At 40.1% G+C, this 22913-nt stretch overlaps 2 protein-coding genes across 7 annotated transcripts in view; both read left to right on the top strand.

The window, feature by feature from the left end:
• usp2a (ubiquitin specific peptidase 2a) overlaps positions 1 to 17192 on the top strand; it is a 45988-nt gene extending 28796 nt beyond the window's left edge. For 4 of the 6 annotated variants that reach the window (XM_037075586.1, XM_037075577.1, XM_037075595.1 and 1 more), the window contains 11 exons: positions 9259 to 9309; positions 10632 to 10755; positions 11047 to 11158; positions 11289 to 11399; positions 12171 to 12235; positions 12771 to 12874; positions 13130 to 13210; positions 13571 to 13649; positions 14401 to 14505; positions 15166 to 15286; positions 16558 to 17192. In XM_037075586.1, the coding sequence (XP_036931481.1) occupies positions 9259 to 9309; positions 10632 to 10755; positions 11047 to 11158; positions 11289 to 11399; positions 12171 to 12235; positions 12771 to 12874; positions 13130 to 13210; positions 13571 to 13649; positions 14401 to 14505; positions 15166 to 15286; positions 16558 to 16642 (1038 nt within the window). In that variant the 3' untranslated portion in view covers positions 16643 to 17192. The remainder of the gene's footprint in view (positions 1 to 9258; positions 9310 to 10631; positions 10756 to 11046; positions 11159 to 11288; positions 11400 to 12170; positions 12236 to 12770; positions 12875 to 13129; positions 13211 to 13570; positions 13650 to 14400; positions 14506 to 15165; positions 15287 to 16557) is intronic. The other 2 variants (XM_037075603.1, XM_037075621.1) reach the window with 1 other exon arrangement.
• Positions 17193 to 20050: 2858 nt separating this feature from the next.
• On the top strand, positions 20051 to 22672 carry LOC119033509 (TLC domain-containing protein 3A-like). The gene is made up of 5 exons (XM_037123703.1): positions 20051 to 20355; positions 20746 to 20829; positions 20999 to 21218; positions 21331 to 21426; positions 22215 to 22672. The coding sequence occupies exons 1-5, from the start codon at positions 20219 to 20221 to the stop codon at positions 22509 to 22511; spliced, it is 834 nt and encodes a 277-aa protein (XP_036979598.1). The 5' UTR covers positions 20051 to 20218; the 3' UTR covers positions 22512 to 22672.
• Positions 22673 to 22913: the final 241 nt, after the last annotated feature.

Raw genomic sequence — 22913 nt, 5'->3', positions numbered from 1 at the left:
TGTATTTCTCAGTCATTCTTCTCAGTTAGAGGATCTCACTGTTTACTTGTTTGCATGTAAGTGTGGGAAACACGTCACCCAACATTGACTCCACAAGCTCTGATGACTGACTTCATCCCTTTGTATGCTTTTAAAATACATAGATTGTCCCTCTTTCCCGATAAAGCGGCAACATTGAGTGTGTGTCTGCGTAGTCACACATACATAAGCTGGTATGTGAGCAAAAGTGTCACCTTTTCTCACATGGGAGAAACTTAACAGCAGCCAAAAAGGTAACTCATAGAGAGTGAGAGGGAGATTGTTTATGATGGTCTGCCAAGTAGAGGGACAGGTCAGAACAGACTGTTCTGCTGTTCTTTCTCCGCAGCCAGCCAATCAGCAGTTGGCATTCTGCAGTGCCAGGTGGACCCAGGCATCCTGCTGCTGGTAGTGTAAAGTTTAGTTTACAAACCAGGAGGCACAAGCAGAGCATGGAGGGGGAGAAAGTGGCATGTGTTATTGCTTTGGTGTTGGAGGCATATTATTCGAGCATTGCCAATACTGCAATTAGATATTAATCATCCACATTGATTTTGAACCAGCTCTATGAGTTCCCAGGAATAGAACAGGACTGTTTTACTGGAGAGTTTTACTTTAAATGGTAGTGGACTATACTAAACCTATGGACTATTGCTGATCAATGGTAGGTGTTTTTGGGCCGACTCCGATTTAAGGACATAATGTAAGCACCTAATACACTGATATGAAAGTACTGTAAATTTTATTCACCAAATTTACCATTTTCTTTGTTCATACACACGAAGATATACGAAGAGCATCCATTCTTTAACGCCATGCGTATCATCATGCTTATCATTTGGAGGGTTGCTGGGGTTGGAGTCCATCCCAGTTGACACTGGGCAAGAGGTTGGTACACATTAAAAGACATTAACAACTACAGCCAATTTAGGATTGCCAATTAATCTAACTTGCATGTCTTGTTAAACTTCATAGCAGATGGTGCAGAGATCATCAGAATGCTCCTGTGCACTCATTAATCATTTGGAATGAGCTCCCCTGTGGGTTTTCATTAAGCTTTATCATTTGTGCTCTGAGCTTGTTATTTTCGCACATCTCCACGAGGTTTTGATTACTGAGGAGCTGTGGCATCAGGTTGTTTCTCACTATACCAGCCATGCTCTGCCTGTTAAACTATTAACTCACACTGTAGTCATTTGTGCTTTTCTTGTGGTCTGATACAGTGGCTTACAAGCTGCCGGCAAACACACTGGCCCTTTCAGCCAGTGTTGCAGTCTTGCACTGCTCCTCTCAGGTGTCGCTCATCCTGTGGTGCCATTCTTCGCTGCCAAAGTGTGGCAGGGCTCATTCGCTGCTGCTGCGCCAGCCAAAGTGGTCAGCACCACCACCGCAGCAACTAATTTTCACAATGCGCCGCACCAGTTCTGCTGATGGCTGAGTGTTTTTCAAACCAACCGTGAGAAAAACAGAAGCGCAACCCATTAATTTTCATTATTGTGTTAACATAAACTGTGTGACTTGATAAAGTGGTTAAATTCAAAATAAAGTGATTGATTACAACATTTTTCACCTGGCCAGTAAACAATATCAACAGTTATTATCAACATCAGCAGATATGAAACTTCACTAACGTGGTAGAGTTTTTTGCCATATTGCTGGGGCCTACCCTCATCCAATAGAAGGCACATTTAACATCTGACTTTATCCATTAAAATGTCTTCTTATTTGTTTCCTTTGTTGTTACAGAGCTGTTTCTCTATTTACCATGAACCTTTAACGGGTCTGGTTTTTTTTTTTTGTGCATGTTTGGATGTGCACAGTTTAAACAAATGGAGACCCTGTCATCATCAATGCATTGCTCCATAGCACTACTTTAGCATCACATTAGCATCACTAGTTAATAACGTTGATGAGATATGACTTTCCTTAAGATCAAAATTAAGAGATGTGGAAATGTTGTTCTTATTTTAATTTAAACAGTCAAAAGCAAATGGTTCTCATGAATGCGATCATCAAGTGCATGGCTTCCAAGTAAAATAGCTTTAATAGACTTCAACAAACATGTAAATGCATTCCCACATTCATGTCCTTATGACAAGAATGTAGCCTTAAAACCGTCAGTTGAACCTGAAATCCTTCCTGTCCTAATCTTCTGATCAATATCAGCTGATGTCCGAGGCTAAAGGAATGCATGTCAGGCATTTGTCACACTTAACATTCCTTAGACTAAGCTTGATGTTAACAAAGAATGCATACTGCACAGTTTAATCTACCGTCTGGAGGCCAAAGTTCATTGAGCAGTATCATGTTTGTCAAACAGGCACAAATGCAGAATCTTTCTCTCTTAATCTAGTTTGTTGTTGTCCTCCTCTGTTTCCCTATTAAGTCACCCTAGAAAGGAAAGCCATAATGAGGGATTATCCATTTCTTCCAGCCTACTCACCTTGGTTTGACCCATTTCCTCTGCTCCAACACCAGCCCCCATCCCTCAGGCCAGCAGGCCCACATCTTTGACTTAATTGAGCACAGTGGTTAGAGAGATTTTACTTCCACTGAGCTGGGCACACGCCAAGGGACATTTCCGGTGTCTCTTATTCCTGGCTTCAGGAAGCAGTTCAACCTGGCCCGTGGAAAGCCTCTCTGTTCGGCATGCTTTTTAGCCTAAGAAGAGTAGGGTTTCAAAAGCAGCTTTCTAGTTGACTGAGCTGCCTCTGTTATTTATGAATAGAGCATTTTTGCAAAGTTACCCCCCTGGGCTGCCTCTTTTGTGTATATCAGTCTGCTCACATGGAACGAGTCGCACTGTGAACAGTAAAAGTATGATCCTTCTTGTGACTGTTGGTAAAATGTGTCTGCTCTGGTCCTCCTCCCACTCTTTATTTCTCCCATTCTTTCACGTTATCTTCTACAAGAAACAATAATTAATTTTGAGTATGTAATCACTCTTGTTTCCGTTTTATAAATAAATTAGCAACTGCAATTTATAGTCAGACTAAACATTAAACATACATTATAAGGAAGTACTGTAGTGTTGCAGAGATGACCTGGCCCATAGATCTTCTTCTCCGGACGAAAGAAAATATGTTTGTTTGGTACAGACCCCAACAAAGGTCACATCATCCTGATTTTAATGTTTCTCAATGAAAATATAAAATTGTGGTGTAAAAATTACTAGTCCACATTGTTTTGTAGCAGTCAAAATATTCTTAAACATTTTATGATTATGTTGTTACATGTTGTTTGTAAGATTATTTAGCCGTTTCATTTGATATTGAGTAATTTAAGATATATAGTACTTTAAATAGTAATTTTAGTATTTTATTTGTAACTTTAGAGAGTCAGCAAACAGTCAAATGAAGAAAGGGTTGAATAGTGGAGAGAATGTATTGCAGGAGCATATAATACTGCAGTCATGTAATCTTAGCACTAACTGTAAGGACTAGAGTTGGTGGCGTGTGAATAATAATAATAATGATTATTATACTTATACTTATACTACTATACTTATACTATACCCCTTCCTCCCATCTCTCCACTGCTTCCAGGCTTGTTCTCTAGATGTAATAAAACATGTTTTTTGGCAGACACTGGGAGAAATGCCACATCATCATGATTTCACTAGTATAGGCGATGAAAATTGTGATTTAAAATTTTGAAAAAATGTCATCATCCATGACAATCATGAATTATATCACAGTCGTGATATCTGCTGAATAATTGCAATATCACTGTCTGACAATATCATGCAGCCTTACTCTGTAGTATTTTCAGCTTCCAGTTAGGTTAACTTCTACAGTGAATACAGAAATAGACTGCAGATGTCTGACATGGTGACTTAGTGATGTCAAGAAGTCACAGAATTGAAGGTAGAACTTCTGTCGAGGCTTTTCGGGTACTTCAGGAGCAGTGTTTTCTGTGGGAGAGAGGAGCTCTCTTTGGCTTGGATTTTGGACCTTTTAATTTTCAAAACCATTGAAATGCCAAAAAAAACTTGATAACACACTGAAGGAAATGGAAAAATGAAAACTAATAATAGGTCTTGACTTGCACATTGTTTATAAAGCATTTCATTGTTTGTTAACAATGAAATAACTAACTACAGTTTAATTGACTATAAATCTACCATTGTACCATTTTTGGAATAATGCACCTGTGTAAACTGTCTACGGTGGTTAGTACTATATTCCTCATTCACTTATTGTGTCCTGTTCTGCTTCAGTGTTAGAAGCTGCTTTAAACAGCCTCATTTAATTTATACTCAATAGACTGCTAATTGAAACATGATGTCACTTCTTGGTTTCATTGACTTCCATTTTAAACAATGCTCATGATGATGATCAAATCCTTCCAGTGTGGTAATGGAGATTTTTCTCAACATTTTGTCAAAGCCGCAATAAAAGCTGCTTGACACTGCCCCATAGGGCTGCTAACTCACCAAAAATAATGTTATCAGTGCAGCTTTTAGTGTTAGCATCCATTGATGCTCCAAATGCTGCCTTTAAACAAGAGTCAAATCTTGATATAAAAACTGAATCAACATTTATGTGAACGTGGGATGATGGTCCTCGTGTGAAAGTCACATCTGCTCCAAGTCATTCACTCTCGACTCCTCCGATCCAAACTCCCTCACACACTGAGTCACACACACTCCCTCTACACTTGGCCTTGTCACTGTGATGTCACCATGTCCTCTAGCGTTCCATCCAGCAAAACATAAGAATAGCGTTGCTATGGAGACAGAGCCAAGATGTTTCATTGTAGTGACATTCCAAGAGTGGGGCAAAGAGGTGTGTGTGTGTCTGTCTGTCTGTGTGTGTCTGTCTGTTATGAAATATAATTTTACGTGACCACAGAGGATTTGTCCTGCATCCTGTCATTCTAGAGTCATCAGTGAGTTAGCAAAGCTGTGTGTGTGTGTGTGTGTGTGTGTGTGTGTGTTTGCGTACTTATGTTATATGACCGTGGCCAATAAAGTGTTCCATTCACTACAATGGAATTTACAGAAAGGTGGATTTAGAGATAAGCCATGGTTAATTACCCCCCCCCACACACACACACACACACACACACACACACACACACACACACACACACACACACACACACACTCACACACACATGCTGCAGTGACTCTCTCTCTTTGCTGAAACAGAGACAGATGGCAGAGGTTGTTTATGAAATAGCAAAAAGCCCATGCTTCATCAGTACTCATAGATAAGCTGCAGGCTCATGCTACTGATGAACAAACGAACGTGCTCCCAATATGTATACCTCCGGGAGGCTAACAGCACAGCTCAGGACAGGACTGCTCAGTTTGATTTCTGTAATTACATTCAGGGTTATTTGGCTAAACCTGCGATGCAAGCTATGCTCTTCTATTAAGAGCTGAAATAACAGAAAAGTACTCAACAATCGCCATATTTTGGTAATCACTTAGTTCCTTAAAGCTGCACTATGAGATTCTTTATATTGAAAATGTGTAATTTGCTCATAGTGACCCACATAGAATTGTCTCTTTACTCTGCACTCCCACTCAGGTCTAGAAAGTGTGTTAGTGTCTTTCATCTTATTTGGTTCAGTCTCAGGGCTTCTATTAACCTTGTTAGTAGTAGCAACAGGCAGCTGTTGCAATTCCTGAGATCAGTATTTTAATATAGGCTATGACTTTTCCTGTAGATGCTTTTTACAGGGTCCGAAATTAGCACACAGGCTCAAAGGAGAGGTAGATTTTACTTTTAGTGAGTAAATCTTTCAAGGTTTCTGCTACACTGACTAGTAAATGATTCAACAGTCATGTGATAAAAAAAACTTTACTGAGACGCTAATATCACCTTTCTCTCATGTTTATGTACAGCAGGTTGAGAATAATGTTCAGTTCAAAAACAGTTCAGCAAGCCGTCATGGCAGACAAAAAGTGTCGATCCCAGAGTGCGACCAAACAGATAGGAGGTCCACCGTTACTCTCCTTCCAGTTAGTTCGCACTCGGGAGCACTTTTTAAGGATATCATCCTAGGCCTTGGGAAACACAACCTTTTTCCCAACTTTCTGACTTTTTATAGACCAAACAAGTAACTGATTTATTAAAAAAAAAAAAAAAATCAACAGAAAAATGGACAATGAAAATAATCCTGTTTGATTGCGTTTCAAGTTTAAACCCACGAGGGTCCCAGGGTCACATTTGTAGTCAAACATTTGTAATTGATACCTTTCTTTGACAATACTAAGATAAAAAGCTATCACAGTGTTTCTTCAACATTAATTTATGAGTGGTGGATCCCCTCAGCTAGAGCATGACCACCACAGCTAGATACAATGGGAAAATTAATATTATAGTTTAGAAAACAAAACAAATAAAAAAACACCAACATGTATATGACCTTGTGCATAAAAGTTGTCAGTTAATCATATTTGGTTAACCTAAATTGACGATATTAGTACTGCAAACCGCTCTTTGCACAAGAACCAAACTAAGACCAGGGACAAATGTGGAATAATGTCAAAAGTTACCCAATACCACCACTGCAACACAGCAATTACTGAGAAAACACTTGATCACCACCACTTAGTCCCTTTCCCCTAATTAGCTCTTTAACATTCATCCTGTAACAACCATGTCCCCTTTGTCTTTCAGAGTTCTGTTTGGTTTAGTTTTAAATACTTAGATGACTCTAGTTTTCATGTGGTCTCAAGTCTGGATTTAGACAGTTTTTTGGTGGTCCCAATCCATAGTGCTCCTTAGTGAATGAGCCTTAGCTTCACCACAGGTGAGGGTAACAGGGGCCATGTGGGTAAGATAGATTTCAGTCACCAGAGAGATCAGGTGTCTGGCGTTAAGCCGCTGGTCCTGCAGAGTTGCTCTCTGCCTAGAAAATACAAACTCAAGTTACCATGCTGTTAGTTTCTCTGCTGGACTGCTAGACGGCTTGTTTTTATACATAGAGTGAAGCTGATCGAACCATCATTTTTGTTGCTCTACACGTACAGTATTGTGTCACAGATACAATTTTCTATGCAGAAAGGATTGGTAGAAGAGGAGTGTAGTCTTGAAAATGTACGGTGGCTGATTACTGCAAATCACAACAGCAAAAGAGAAAACACAAAAATCTTGGAACAGCAAGTTGGAAACCAGGATTGCAAATTCCCAAAACATTCAACAATTCTATATAATTTCAGTTCAGCGTGGACTTCCCCACATTTCCTACTGTTACTGACACTGATCTGCCCAATCATAATCAACAAGTAAAAGTCCCACCCTTTCCGGTTGGCAAAATTCTGATATGATTTCTGGTTAATGTTGGTGTGTTTTGGAATTTGCCAACATGGTTTCCCTCTTGCTGTTGTGCTCTCTCTCTTGTTGTCATGTTTTCGGACTGACTGTAACTGTACTGACTGACTAACAATGTGGAAAATTAATTAAATTTTGCACGGCTCCTGTTTTATTAAGTGTAAACGTGTGCTGCCGCAGCTCCTTAGTGAAGGGCACAAGTGCATTCCTTAGCCACCCCCGTGTTCTTTGTTAGTTTCTTCCTCTCACTACTCAATTATATAACCGCTTGACTTATGTAATGAAATTTAAAAGCAGCAAGCGATGACATAAGTTCTGCAAAGCATTTTGTACCATTTTAAGATTTTGATATCATGATAATATGCTTAGCCATCTGTTGTGATTCACAGAGATTAAGTGCAAGTATTTCATGGTTTGTTGCCCTGAGTAACAGCAACAGTGAACAGCAGAGCGTAGAAACTCCTCAAGGTGTAGTAATGCTGTGTTATCTACTGTTGTTGATCAGAACTTTGCCATCTGGGAGTGATTACCATGGGAGGAACTGAGCGCGAGATAACAAAAACAAGTTCCTCTGACAAAGAAAATCTTCCTGCCTGTCATTTCTAGATGTACACAACACACACATTCAACTGCAAAATGTAGATAGATCACATATTCATCACATGTCCGGGTTTTATTGTTTGTCCTGCTGTCCTGGGATCTCATTAAAGTACAAATCCACCCTGAAGGAAAAACACAGTAAATATGCGTCTGGTGACCAGACAACCAGTGGTTTCAGTATACAAGAGAACATCTGTGAGAGCTGTGTTGTTGCAAGTGACTGAATGTGGTTTTAATTAATTTTCCCTTCCGGTAATTATGAATACAGTTATTTATGTGATACTGTATTTGTACAATGTATGCTTTACAAGTTTTGAAGGTGAAAATGCATCATGCAAAAGCAGAAGTAGTTAATGTAAATAAGAGAGAGAATGTCTGGAAGTTTTCATGAGAGGTTTTATTAGAACTTTAGAGCAGTTCAGAAATACTTAATTCTACATTCTTATCTATTACTGATCAATACCTGGTAAAGCACTGCCAAGCAAGGCTTAGGGCCCTATCTTATGCTCTGCACAAACTGTCAGTGCGAGTGTCTGTCTAGTTTCAGACTTACACAGACGGGTTCATATCATTGATACACTCTGATTTTATGATTTGAGAGGCAGCTCTCAGTTATTTTAAACATTTCCACGAATCCAGTCATGTCACTGTAACATATATCTTGGCACATTTAAGCAGGGAAACTTAAAAGCTGCAGAGGAAACTCCCCGATGAAAACAAGTCAGGTGTTTTAAATTAAGCAATTAAGTTTAACAGCTGGTCCTCCTGCACAAATATGCATGTTAATGTAGAGATACACATACTGTTTCTGCTGCTGCTACCTATCCTGCCTGATCCATGGACTGGGAATGGAGCACACACACAGACGCACAGCAGCACTCCTCCTCCTCCTCCACCTCCTCTTCTTCTTTAGTTAAATGTCAGTGTATTTTATTATTTGTATATTTGTATATTTTCATGTACAGTCAAATAGAGTTGTTGATGGGATAGATGATTATGAAATGGGGGGCAGAGGATGCAGCAGCCCAGGATCACATCTCTTTCCCTTAGCAAAGACGAGTGCTACTGTCTGATTTGTGCAGGTCCTGGTGCCTCATTTAACACCAACATTATCCACCATTTAACTAACAAAATAGACTCGGTAAATCCTGCACTAGTGCCTTGTGCTTTAGACCATGCACTATAAACTCTGTTCATTCAGATGTTTCCACTGTTCAGTATCGATGGAAAAATGTTTTTTGTCAAGATGGACATGTCTTAATGCTTTGGTGAATTAAAGTATATAAATGAAGTTCATTATAAGGTCAATTTGTCCAGTAAATTTTATTAAAATATTATGTCTTTTGTCTTTCAGAATTCAAAGAGTGCCCAAGGCCTTGTGGGACTAAAAAACCTAGGAAACACTGTAAGTCTGCAGCCACACACATTGTATGTAATTACATCTGTCTAGTGCCAAGAGTCCAGCAATAGCATCTTATTCTTCACAGTGGACGATGAAGCTCAATCTGAATTCCCATAATGCAGTTTGTGTAACGCTGATAGTATTTTGTTGATGGTCCAGCAGCATATCTGTCTACCAGGCAACAGGCAGGTGGACGACTCCTAAAATAAACGATGTGTGCTGTGTGTGCGTGAGTGTTTGTGTACAGTAACCTAATCAGAGAGCTCTGAACTATGGACCAGAGAGAACTCGTTCTCTCCTTCTCTGACTGGTTTAATCTTACCAAATTGCTCGTGCCTCACGTGATGGGAGCAGCAGTATATACACAGTGCTCTCTTGGACAACATGCCTGCATGTATATTCATTACGTTGAATGGAGGATTGCATTATACTCTGTAAGGGTTCTTTCAATTTGTCTTGTAAGTTTTTAAAATGTTGTATATTTCCAGATCAACAAATCTTTTTAATTGCATAATCTTATGTATTTTAATCACATACTGTCCACCTGTCCATCTAAATATCAGCCTCCTAAGTTGATCAGCGGCATTGATCATCACATTAACAACTAAATATTAAGACTGGGTCGTTCACTGTTTTGCTTTTGAGTTAGATGAGAAGATCTTTGAAAAAATACAAGGTTGGAGCAAGCAGTTATCTTAGCTTAGCATAAGGACTGTTAACGCTGGAAACATTATTTTCTAATCTATATTTTAGTTACATATTTTTTTTCTTAATCTCTATTTTTAGGCCATATCACGATACATGATATAAATCTCGATATTATGACATCTTCTCACAAGCCCTTTATTGATGTTAGGACTGGGTGATGAAATCAAACATCACAATGTTTTGGCAAGTTGAGCAAGTTTTAAAACAAGTAGAACGGTCTGATAAGTTTAGAAAATGACGTCACACATGTTAATCTGTTGTTAATCTAATGCAGCCTTTAAAATCAGGAAAAGAAAACACTTATTTAGGTATCTAATGATACCTAAAATCTCAGACAGGATACAGTATACTCATATCATGATGATGATATATACCATATATATTGTCCAGCCCAAGATACTGGTTGATTGTGTCATCTGTAAACAATGTAAAACTTGTATGTTAAAAGACAGGCAAAACAACACAATTCAAATATAACTAAACAGACATGTTGTTTTTAGTGTAAAATGAGTTTTTAACTTCTTTCCAGAAAATGTCATCAATGAACAGGAAGGCAGGAGCTTTGTGTCTCATCATCAGTCAGGGAATCAAACTTTCTGTGCTGTTTTTCCTTACAGTGTTTCATGAACAGTATCCTGCAGTGTCTCAGCAACACACACAGCCTGCGAGACTACTGCCTGCACAACTCGCACCGCAGAGACCTTAACAACAACAGCCGCACTAACACAGCCCTCATGGAAGGTGAGAGATGTGTCACACAAGCCCCCTAGAGTCCAAAACACTCATATCTGCACACAACTAACAAACTCATTAACTTTGTATTCCTGGATAAGATGTGCATCTTGCAGAACACGTGAGGAAAAGAGACACAGTAATTCCTTAAGATTTTTCCAGGTCTTTTAAGTGTTGATATACATAATCTGACAGGATAAGAAAATTAGTTGTAGCTTCAGTAGACCATCAACCAGAATATTATTGTATGTATTATTTTATGTCCCAGTGTGAGTAACTCAAGTGTTTGTGTTCTGGTAGAATTTGCCAAGCTGATACAAACCATGTGGACGTTGTCCAGCAGTGAGGCAGTCAGCCCGTCTGAGTTCAAAACTCAGATCCAGAGATATGCTCCCAGATTTGTGGGATACAAGTAAGCTGCTGTACATATTTTTCTGATAATAGTATGACTGCATTAGTGAAATTGTAAGTGTATGTACATCTGAAAACAGTAACATCACCTGATATTTGTGGTTCTGACTGATTGTTTCTGTGTCTTGCAGCCAACAGGATGCTCAGGAGTTCCTGCGTTTCCTCCTGGACGGGCTACACAACGAGGTCAACAGGGTCACTGTCAGACCGAGAGGCACTGTGGAGGACTTTGACCACCTGCCGTAAGTAACATTTCTGCACAGGACAGCAGCCCTGGTGCAGCTCTGAACAGACGGAGACATATAGAAACTAAATGAAATATCTGAATCACTATTTTGTAAAGTTTATCCTAAACTGAGTAATTTGTATGGGTGATATTAGGGAACTTAAATTAAATCTTCAAGCATGTATTGTATTGACTTTTTATCCACGAGCAATCTCTCTGACTGGTGAAAGAGCAGAATGGGACCCACTTTAACTGACGGATGGAAAAATGGGACGATTTTAGAAGCCTGCTAAATGTTCTGTATGGTATACAGTATCTGACCAAAGCAACATGAATCATTAAGGCTTCATCATTTGAGGTTGCGTGCAAGAGTTTGAGCTCCTGTGTTGAGTTGTTGCCTCTCTGGGGCCCAGACCAGCTTAATGCTCCAATTCTCCTTGGATATAATTATCAGTTATCTAACTGTCGCTTGTTTAAGGGTCAGAGTTAATCTCTGCAACTTTCAGTATTACCCTCGATATGAGTCCCTTCTGCCTGAGTATGAAAAACAATGCAGGTAAATACTATTTTCCAGCTTGAAAATGTGTGTCAGGTTAGAAAGTGTCTTTTTAATCCCTTTTTCTCAGATTCTGCCACCTATGACAAAGTAGGTCAGCTCCCTCAGTTATCAGAAATGATCCCTGTTATATTATTAACCTTTTTACTGACTCAAAACAGCTGAGTGTCATCATCAGTGTTGTGTCCATGTTGTATGTAATATTCTGTCTCATCTCTAATCTCTGTTCAGGGATGAAGAGAAAGGGAAGAAGATGTGGAGTAAATATCTGGAGAGAGAAGACAGTAAAATAGTCGGTAAGTAGAAATGCATCATGATCACTTTTAATATGTTTTATAGATAGGGATACATTGAAACTTGTAATGAAATTAGACTTGACTTGTTTTGGGCCATAACCAATGATTTTGTTCATTGTCGAATAATCTGTTGATTATTTTCCTCAATTACTCATTTAGTTTCTTCGTCTGTAAAATGTTAGAAAATGTCCAAGCTCAGTTTACTGTCATGAGTAAAGAAAGCTGAAAAATATTCACATTTAACAAGGTGAGATTTAGAGAAAAACTCACTCAAACTGAAAATCAATTATCAATAATTGGCTATCAAATAAGTGATTAATCGATTAAGTGTTGCAACTCTGGACTTGTATGATGACATCTGTTTTACAAATCAAACTTGTCTAGTTTGGACATGGCATAGTAGAGGCAGGGCAGGCTAAACCCTCGCACCGAAAAGAAAGATGACACTCATATGATGAGCACAAAGAAAAATTCATTTATTATCTCCAGTCATCAGGAACATGTTTGTTTCATGTAATCTTTCCTGTTCTTACAGATCTGTTTGTCGGGCAGCTGAAGAGCTCTCTGACTTGCAGCCACTGCGGTTTCTGCTCCACTGTCTTCGACCCCTTTTGGGATCTTTCTCTACCGATCGCCAAGGTTAGGACAGACACACACATACACACACAGTTTCTGCAGAGGTGACTCTCTCTGTAATTTTTAGCTGTATTTTCTCTTGATGATTTGAAGTTGTAGCTGAAATGTTTGGAGCATTAATGAGCTGATGCATAGCTCTTAACATGAGCTTTTTGGTTTCTACCTGTCTCTCTTTGTGTGCTGCTTTGTGTGTGTGTTTTTTATGTGTTGTGTGCTATGTGTGCATGCTAATGTGAATGCGTCCACGTTTGTGCTCAGAAGGGCTATGGTGAGGTGAGTCTGATCGACTGCGTGCGGCTCTTCACCAAAGAAGACGTCCTCGACGGGGACGAAAAGCCGGTAAGGACCAATGGAAGACATTCTACAGCCCTGTTCGTAGAACTACAGTATCATTACAACATTACCACATGTTTCATTTCACTGGACAATTTCTGTAGCCACATTTGTTTTTTTCATTACTTATATTTAAATTTAATCAGTGGTTCACTGGTTTACTGAGCATTCTTTAGTTTTCCTTATGGTCAAACATGTAACACTACTTGGGTTGAGAGGTGCTTACAAAGTCTCAATTCTGCCTATTTGAATATAATAGGCATCTCATTGTAGTAGTAATTCCACTAGATGTCAGTCTGTGTGCTTCATATTGCGTCGGCAGCTTGTAAACAGGGACTGAACTAACTCTGTGTTTGTTCTTCACAGACGTGCTACAGGTGTAAAGCCAGGAGGAGATGCACAAAGAAGTTCACAATACAGAAGTTCCCCAAGATCTTAGTGCTGCGTATCCTTTCCTCAGGACATCAGGCTCTGATACTGATGTGTTATATTAGACATCTGCAGTGAGCCTATAGGGCGCTACAGGAATGAGTCCTAAAAGCCAGAAATACGTTTTCAGACTTCTGGTTCCCTCACGTTGATACATGTTGTTAAGTGTGACATGTTATCACTAAGGTTGGGGGCTTTGGTAAAGTAAACAGATGTGCAGCTCCTTAAATGGATACACGTCACACACTACATTGTACAAGTATTGAATGGCTGTGAGAGTATGTCAGTGTCAGTGGGATGTATTATGGCAACACTGTATCACACAGTAGTCGAGTGGAATTCAAACGATGCAACTTACTACGAGATGCACCCGAGCCATGAAACAAGTCAGACAGTACCATTTTGCAGTAATTTGCGTATGTTTGTAATCCCCAATAGATTTGTCAGAGAAACTGCAACTGGTGCATCTGCACATCATTTGTGAAAATGTCCATTTAATCACACACCCATGTAGAATGGAACGGTTCAGTGCGGTAGCTGTTTTGAGCCGCTTCTCTGTGAACGACTGCTTTGATACCCTGAAATGTTTGAAGCACAGTATAATAGGCTGTGGTGATCACTCATATCCAGCAATGCCCAGGTGTTTCTATGTGAGTGAAGATTTGAACATATTCCACCAAATAAGACATTTTTTGACAGAATCATACAAATTGTTGGCAAATTGTATACAAGTCTTCACACAGAGTAGTTGGTCCTTGACTCTCCAGACCTGAAACGCTTTTCTGAGGCGCGACGAACCAGCAAACTGTCCACCTTTGTTAACTTCCCTATGAAGGATCTTGACCTGCGGGAGTTTGCCTCCGAAAACAGCAGTAAGTACTGATTCTAAGGTCCAGACCTGTTTGTAATGAACATGATTATAATATATTCAATATAGACGTAGTGTCACATCACTTTAAGTGGAGAATTGTTGAAGTCTGAGTGAGAATGATGAGTTAAAAAGGCCTTTGATATCTCATGGCTATTGAATTGCATATTGTGTCATGTGACTTGAACAAGATTAATTATGTGCCCAGATTACATTAAAAGTTAATAAATTAAAATGAAAACTGAACAGGATGTAAATAAAAAGTGTAATTAATACAAAGGTAAATCAATACAGAGGTAAATTAAAGCAGAGATATCAATACCAATGTCTCATTCAATAACTTAACAAACTGTTATTTTCTGATTTGTTCTGGGTGCTTTCAGTGGCATATTAATGTATTCATCAAACCATTTATGTATTTCTTTATTTATTTCTGAACTGGGCATTTTCAGTCCTCCATACTTGAGTAGCACCCAACCAGCATAATGCTTTTTGCTGTTCCAGTCTTTCTCCACTTACAGTTATCATATCATTAATCAAACATGTTGTGCAAAGATGCAAAACATCTGTAATTCTGAAGTATCAGATTTTTGAGTTGATTTGAGAGATTTGTGCCAAAAACAGAACCTCAGCCATTTTGTCTCTTGTTTCTGTCCTGTTGTAGTAAATGCAGTGTACAACCTGTATGCAGTGTCCAACCACTCAGGCACCACTATGGGCGGTCATTACACAGCCTACTGTCGCAATCCCAACTCGGGAGAATGGTACACCTTTAATGACTCCAGGTATGTACCACCATCATCACTAATCAAGACACACTTTATTAGAAATGTAGTTTGCAGCATGAATAAAAACACATGTAAGTGCAGGAATAACCATTAAAAACTGGGATTAAATACAACTAGCAGAATTTTCTTTCTTCTTCTGGCATAAATACCACACAAAAATGCACCACCAGTTTGAAAATTGAGATTTGACTAAGCTCAAATTTGTTCTCCACTTTGGCCATGTAGTTAGTGAAACAAACTAAAAACCAGTTATAACACATAACTTGTAGTTTTTTTCCATTGGAATTGATTTGTAAAATACCAACTTGTTTTTTTTCTTTTGCTTATTGACTAATTGATGATCAATATGATGTCATCAACTTTTCAAATAAAAATCGTTCATATTGTCCCGTTAAAAATTAAGCCTACTATATATAACCAAATACCACTATACGGTAGCTGCTCATAATCAACACACAATCACACCACCTCAAATTCAATTTGCCAATTAGTAATACAATTATTGGTGTTATGTGAAAAAATGTACATAGAAGAATATATATTGCTGGGCTGTCAGAATAAATGTACAATCGCGCTTGATTTACATATGCAAGAGCTAAATCATTTATAATGAATGTTTTACCACATCTTAATACTGTCTGTCATAAACCTGACCTCATTAGCAGTTACCATGACCAACAACAGATAAGCAGACTCCAGTGAGTGTAATGAAGGTGCAGATAATCCTCCTGACCTCCTTTATCTCCACTGCCTCCTCCTGAGTATCCAGTCAGTCTTTCTGGGCTCCTTCCTGCTATAATGCACTCACTCAGAACACACCACTCTACTGCCTCTACCTCCCTCCTTCTTACTGAAGCACGTATATCACAGAACTCATGTATTCCCCCAGTCTCTGCCACTATGTATCTGTTTGCTTCAGGACATCACTATACACTCTCTCTTCAAATTAATGCATTATGTGTGGATCTGTGTGTGTGCCACTCCAGCTGTTTTTTTTATTTATAACTTAACATGCACATGATGTACCACGTGTGCTTTATAGACTGAAAACCTTTTTAAACTCAGAAAAGAAGTCAGTAGTAATTGGTTTATGTACTTAGGTGCTGTAGATTAGGGCCGTTACTTACGATTGTCCTTATTACCAAACATTTTCACAATTAGTCCCATAATTGGTTGTAGGATAATACGTTTCTTTGTCTTCACACACTTCCTCATACATTTTTTGCTTATTATGTTTGCTTTGTATTCGTCCCTTGCTTTCTTTCCAGAGTAACGCCAATGTCCTCCAGCCAAGTGCGCAGCAGTGACGCTTACGTATTGTTCTATGAGCTGGCTTCCTCCTCACGGATGTGAAGCCTCCTGGAGGAAGATGGGCTGCAGGACCACTCTGACTGAAGGATGGAAAACAAGAGTGTTGGTGGAGGCAGGCATATTTTGGACTTGTACTTGGACATATCTCTCTCTCTCTCTCTCTCTCTCACTCACACACACACACACACACACACGCGCATTCTGGCACAAACTTCCACTCAGCTGGAGGCTGCTTTTCTCCACTAAGAGAGCTGGAGAGGGGAATACTCTGGAAATCACAGGAACCTGATCAACCAGCCCTGCTGTCTTTCCCTCTCTGACTTTACTCTTGCGTCTTGCTCACTCTGGCTGGAGGTGTGTGTTTATTGTGTGTTTTTGTGTGTGTGTGTGTGTGTGTGTGAGTGTGAGAGAGAGAGTGTGCAAAGCTGACACAGGGCAATAATCCCATCTGACTGACCTGCAGGTGACTCCGTCTCCATCTCAGAAGTCCCTCTCTATGCACTGCAAACCGAACTCTCACCCTTGCCGCGCCTCGCTTATTTTTCTTCTTGTAAGCCTCAAAGTATTAAAACTGACTTGTTGCAATTTTTGACTTTTTTCCTGCTTTGAATTCATGTTGTTTTTATGCTTTTTTTTTTGGGGGGGGGGGGCGGGTGGGGTTATTACCCTAGCACCATGAGCATCTTCATTACCACCATCACTTCGGACTGTGGAGAAAATGTTCTTAGTGTATGACTGTAACAGACTGCTAATGGTTACACAGAGCTTAGAGCCCACCGGCCAGCTTGGTTTTCACGGCTTTCCCCTCCACTGCACCCCAACACTCCCATGTCTCTGTTGGCAACTTCTTCACTCTCTTTCTTTGTTCTAAAAGTGGTTGGGAGGCCGATGGCACTGTGAACGTGACATGTTTCAGAGGGCGACCCTCTAATGTGTTTTATTTCATTTGTTTCTCCCATGTGTGGCTGCTACTGATGTTTTCAAAGTGCTGTGAAGGGATGAATGGACAGTCCAGTACAGATCTACTAAGGATTAATAATATAGACGATAATAATGGTAACAATCCTCATTGTCAGCATGAGGTCTTTTCTTCCTCTCTTGTTTCATGCCATTGAACAACACGGAAAGAATGTTTTAAAGAAAAAAAAACTCACTATATCTGTATATTTTTATATCCTGATGCAATATAGAGAATGTACTATTCAATGGTGCTGAAAATGACCCATAACTGTTGTCAGTTGGTTTATTTCCCAAGTTTCAAGAGAGAAAAAAAAGTTATTATTTATGCTTACAAGTGAAAATGTGATGAGTCACACCTTTTAACAGTGGCAGTCAAACACATTAGTATACAGTATATATGTATGTATGTATGTATGTATATATATATATATATATATATATATATATATATATATATATATATATATATATACACACACCTATGTGTGTGATATGTGTGCATGTGTGTGTATATATATATAAAAATATAAATATATATGTGGATATATATTTATATATGTATATATAAACACACACACACAAATATATGAAATAAAGTTGACAAAACAATGGTTTTACTTTGTGTCTGTATTATTTTGGCTTTTATGGTGAAATGATGGCCCTGAGTGCTCAGACGTTGGCTGTGTCTGAAATCTGAAATCACTCACTACTCCCTATATAGTGCACTATATAGTGCACTATATAGTGCTGATTTCAGACACAATATAGTGAACTATATTGTGACTACACCATTTTGTAGTGCTGTCCGAATTTCTAGTGGGGAATATTATACCCTATATAGTGCCCTATATATACCCTATATAGTGCACTCAAAGTATCCCACAATGCATCGCGAAAAGTAGCGTACAACCGATGGTCACTAACCAAGCAATATTTACCATCATGCATTGCGCTGCAGACAAACACATGGAGGTTTCAATTCACGTTTCAACTGCGCGACAGTAGTGACGTCATTAACAGTGCCGGAGTAGTGTCCAAAAGTCCGTTTTTCTTTCTGCCCTTGAGCTCGCTATATAGTGCACTATGTTGGATTCACTATGTGGTGACTAGGGAGTAGGTAATGAGTGGGTGACCTCGGACACAGCATTGTGAATGTAACAGAAGGAAAAAGAACAGGAGCTCTACTTCTTTGGGGGGGGGCAAAAATCCCCTTTATGAGTCATTTATAGATCCCAGTCACCTAAATAGACCTGATTTTGTCCATCAGGATCCATGCATTATTCCCTGAGCATTTGACAAAAATGTCCAAAAATGTTATTTCCTCAGAATTTTAAAGGAGAAGCTCACCCAAAGCTGAAACTGATTCAGTCATTATCTACTCACCCTCATCCCAAGGGACGGGAAGTTTCGTAGTCCACAAATCATTTATGGAGCTTCACAGCAAAATAACCGAAGCTTCTACTAAATATCTGATCTAAATAGGGACTGGTTTTAAATGTAAGAAACCCTACAGTGTAACAAGACATGACAGAGTTTAATACTAAAACTAGTTAGAGTTAAGAGGCAAGTCAGGGACTCACACTCAGACGCTGCAGGTTTTGCAGCTTGGAGTTGCATAACCAAGCTTTTTAAACCATCGAGATGATGCTCGTGTGACAGACAAGAAGCGTGTGAGACATTTCAGACAGTCAGTAAAGTGAATGGATGATCACAGCTACATGTCAACACAAAACTCATTTTGCTGCTAAAGCAGGTTGTATGAGGCTTGTAATTAAACTAGTAGTTCAACTACATTTTGCTGTGGTTCAACTGTATTATTGTTCAAGCGGTTAAATTCTCTCCATGCCGTTTTTCTCCGCTCTGAATATCAGTCCTGTGGTTATTCAGACTGAATAAATGAAATACATCTCATATTCCCACTGATAGATGGTGCAACTTGATAATCAATACCATAGAAAAGATCCACCCATCCGGTACTTTCCCCTTACCTCATGACCCGCCCCCTTCCGGGTTGACTGGGGATCGATTCTAATTCTAACGAATCAGCATTAACAGCACAACAGAAAAAACGTAGTTTTTTTAGGTATTAGGAGTTGAAAATACTCTAGCCAAGGCAAGGCATGCAATTCTTTCATGTCGTTTCCGGTCAACGACCGGCGTCGTTTTATAGAATAAAATAAAGAGACGGTGGCTGGAGAGTCCTTTCAGTCCCGGAGGACGAACCTGACTCACACAGCTGCCTTATTAAATGTCCAGCTCTTCTCCTCTGTCATTAAGACTGTGTTGCTGTGGTATAATGTGTCCTGCGTGACTTTATTGTAAAACTTGTGTCATGGCCGTGGTGAAGCAGAGCCGCTGTCCCTGTTCTGACACTTTAACACGGACATATTGAAAGGTTATTTCAGGTGAGTCTGTCAGCCATTGGTTCAAACGAGGTCTCCTCCAGCCAATAGCAGCCCTTCTTATGAAAAAAAAACCCAAGTATGTCAAGTATGAAGGCTCAGTGAGGAAGTGGCTCCTTTTAGCAACATTAGCTTCTGTGCTACAGGTCTGTAAACAGACATGACAGACGGCTGTCTCACTGACGTCGATGATGTCACCGGTGTGACTTCGTACCTCAGGATTTGACCGTTGGGGCGCTGCAGCGAAGACACGAAGATGTCGTCTCAGATCATGTTTCGTGCTCTAGTGTGTGGAGCCGTGGTGTTCCCAGGACTTTTCTACGCTTTCAGGAAAACCCTGAGACACTCGTTCAGACAGTGGAGCGATGCCGACGTGGTTTCTGTCAGTGAGAGGTCAGCAGAACCGACACGAGCCCGTCACTGGACCGAACTCCTTTAGACGTGCGGCTGTTTAATGTCGTCTTGTCTATCTGTCAGCTCACATACTGTAACTGAGATGAACTTCCTACTTTCTATCGGTTCATATGAAGAGCTGCTAAGTTGGGCTTTCTTATAATGAACCAGAGGCTCGACTTAGTGAAGTGCTGCTCTAACGTCGCACACATTGCGACAAGAGCCGTCTGAAAGTATTAAAAAAAATACTCCATCACATTTGTGTATCATGTCTGCCGAAGACACCAAAGTGGACCTTCGAGTGGACGAAGCGTTTGATGATGTATCTGTGGGTGCCGATAAGCAACATAACAACATATTTGGTCGTTTGTGCTGATTTTGTGTGTTCAGGCTGGTCTCCGCCATCCACGCTTCTCTGGCTACTGCAGCTGGAGTCATTGTAGTGACCTCCTGCAGGGACACCATGAAGGACAGGTACAAGAGTCACAGTTTCTTAGTTTCTGTGAATCAGCCCCAACCCCTTTGTGGCAAAACACAATACATAAAGTAAGTTCACTGTCTTTCCATATCCTATTAATCTACATATGAACCTTTCCTATCCTGTTGTGCTTTGTTTGCATACAAACAACGCTGATTGGATCAGTCACTGGCTGGTCAATGGCTTTGCTGTGTTCGGGGCGCCCTACATGGTCCATGACATCTACGCCATGTATCTGAGCCACTACCATGTCCAGAGGGTCAGAGGTCAGTCCGGGTCATGCAGCAGCCACTCTCTTCAGATAGTGAAGGCTTTCGTCCGCAAGGAGTGGATGCTGATCCTTCACCACCTGGCCCTGCTTCTCGTGTTCATGCCCATCACACTGGTCAGTATGGGGAGGAGTGACTGTCATGCTTGCGGTGTGTTTTGCAGATGGGATTGGTCCGTCTAAAGAGGCTGTCCCAGATGGCTGACTGTGCAATGTGTCTGATTTTCAGTTTTTCCGAAGAGGACTGGGGGATTTCTTCATTGGCTGCCTGTTCATCACAGAGTTCAGCACTCCCTTCGTCTCTTTGGGGAAGATTCTGATCCAAGTAAATCATCCGGACATTATTATTATTAATACAAGTGTTGCTGCATCCCAATTTCTCTACAAGGAGCTCACCACTGTTTCCACACTGTTGCTATGTTTGACTATTTTAAAGAATATAGAAAAGACCTCTTTTACTCCAGCTCCTTTATGTTGGAGTGCCCAACCTTTTGACAGTGTTTCACACGGAGGCTTCGATGTGAGCACGGGTGCCAAACAGGGTTGAGGATTTGATCTCCTGATCTCCTGTCCTCATGTCGCAGTGTCCTTGGGGCTAATTGCTCCTTACGGTCACATCAGCGCCTTACACGGTAGCACGCCGCCATCAGTTCACTCTTGTTAGACCTTGGGTTGTATCGCTCCCCCTCTTCACATTCTAGGCCTCCACCATCAGCAGGGTTCTTCTTGTTTTGTAAAGTTTCATGTTATTGTGGTTGTTCCACCGTTGCGTGGGGAAGATAATGCCTTTACACCGTGCTGCCTCAGAGTGATAAGTTAAAGAACAAAGCTGATATGACAGCGTTCTAGGAGTTCACAGTCTAATGAATTACATCAGAAGTTTTACGAGGGGGATGAAATCTGGTGATTGTGAAGGTCATAGAAACTGATTCACATTCATACCTATTAAACCATGTAGTGAGACCTCTTACCCAGCACTGAACCATCTGCTTTATTTCTCTAACACCCACCTGTGTCTGTAACAAACAGTTAAGGTCTCAAAGTAAATACTAAAATAAGCTGCTGTATTATTCCTCTTCACATTCCTTCCTTTTCTTGTCCCCTGATATCCAGCTGGGCCTTGACGACACCAGGCTGCACAGGCTCAACGGCATCGTTGTCCTCCTCAGTTTCTTTACGTGTCGGATCGCCATCTTCCCCTTCATGTACTGGATGTACGGCCGGCAGTTTGGAATTCCTGTGCATAAAGTGGCCTTCCATCTGCCCCTGCAGTGCAACGTGGGTAACATGGCAATACTGGCTCCACAGGTCTATTGGTTTATCCTGCTGCTGAGGAAAGCTAAAAGGTTGTACCAGCGCCAGAAGAGAGGGAAGGAAGACGGGAGCAAAGACAGGCCGAAGACAGACTGAAGGATTCACCAACTGATAAATAAATACAGGGTTCAACACTAACACTCAAGATACAACAGAGGGCTGCCTTCTTCAAATACAATATATATTTTCTTGTTATAAAGTTTAGATTTTTTTTTCTTGAAATAAAGCCGTTCTCCTGTGAATTGTCCATTTTATTACACTTGCATTAGTTTATTTTCTACAAATATATTTGATGAAGTCTTTGAGTTCTGTTATTTTTTTCCTGGTACATAATGATAATTAGTTTATGCTTTACATGACACATTTTTGCATTACATGCACATGAAGCTAAAGGAGAAAATTGCCATGTTTTATGTGGCAATCCCAATCAGTGTCGATGGTAAATATAGTTAATTGAGCTGAAAATTCCCAGTGTGTGGCACTTCATAAACATTCAGC

Source organism: Acanthopagrus latus, chromosome 2 (genome assembly GCF_904848185.1).
Source record: "Acanthopagrus latus isolate v.2019 chromosome 2, fAcaLat1.1, whole genome shotgun sequence".
Lineage (NCBI taxonomy): Eukaryota > Metazoa > Chordata > Actinopteri > Spariformes > Sparidae > Acanthopagrus > Acanthopagrus latus.
Note: the sequence above shows the minus strand (reverse complement) of the source record. Positions and strands in the feature narration are given on the sequence as shown.

Coding starts and splice junctions, on each gene's coding strand:
- LOC119033509 (XM_037123703.1), top strand. CDS start 20,219: ATGTCGTCTCAGATCATGTTTCGTGCTCTAGTGTGTGGAGCCGTGGTG. Junction 20,356..20,745: donor GTGGTTTCTGTCAGTGAGAG/GTCAGCAGAACC, acceptor TTGTGTGTTCAG/GCTGGTCTCCGCCATCCACG. Junction 20,830..20,998: donor AGGGACACCATGAAGGACAG/GTACAAGAGTCA, acceptor TGATTGGATCAG/TCACTGGCTGGTCAATGGCT.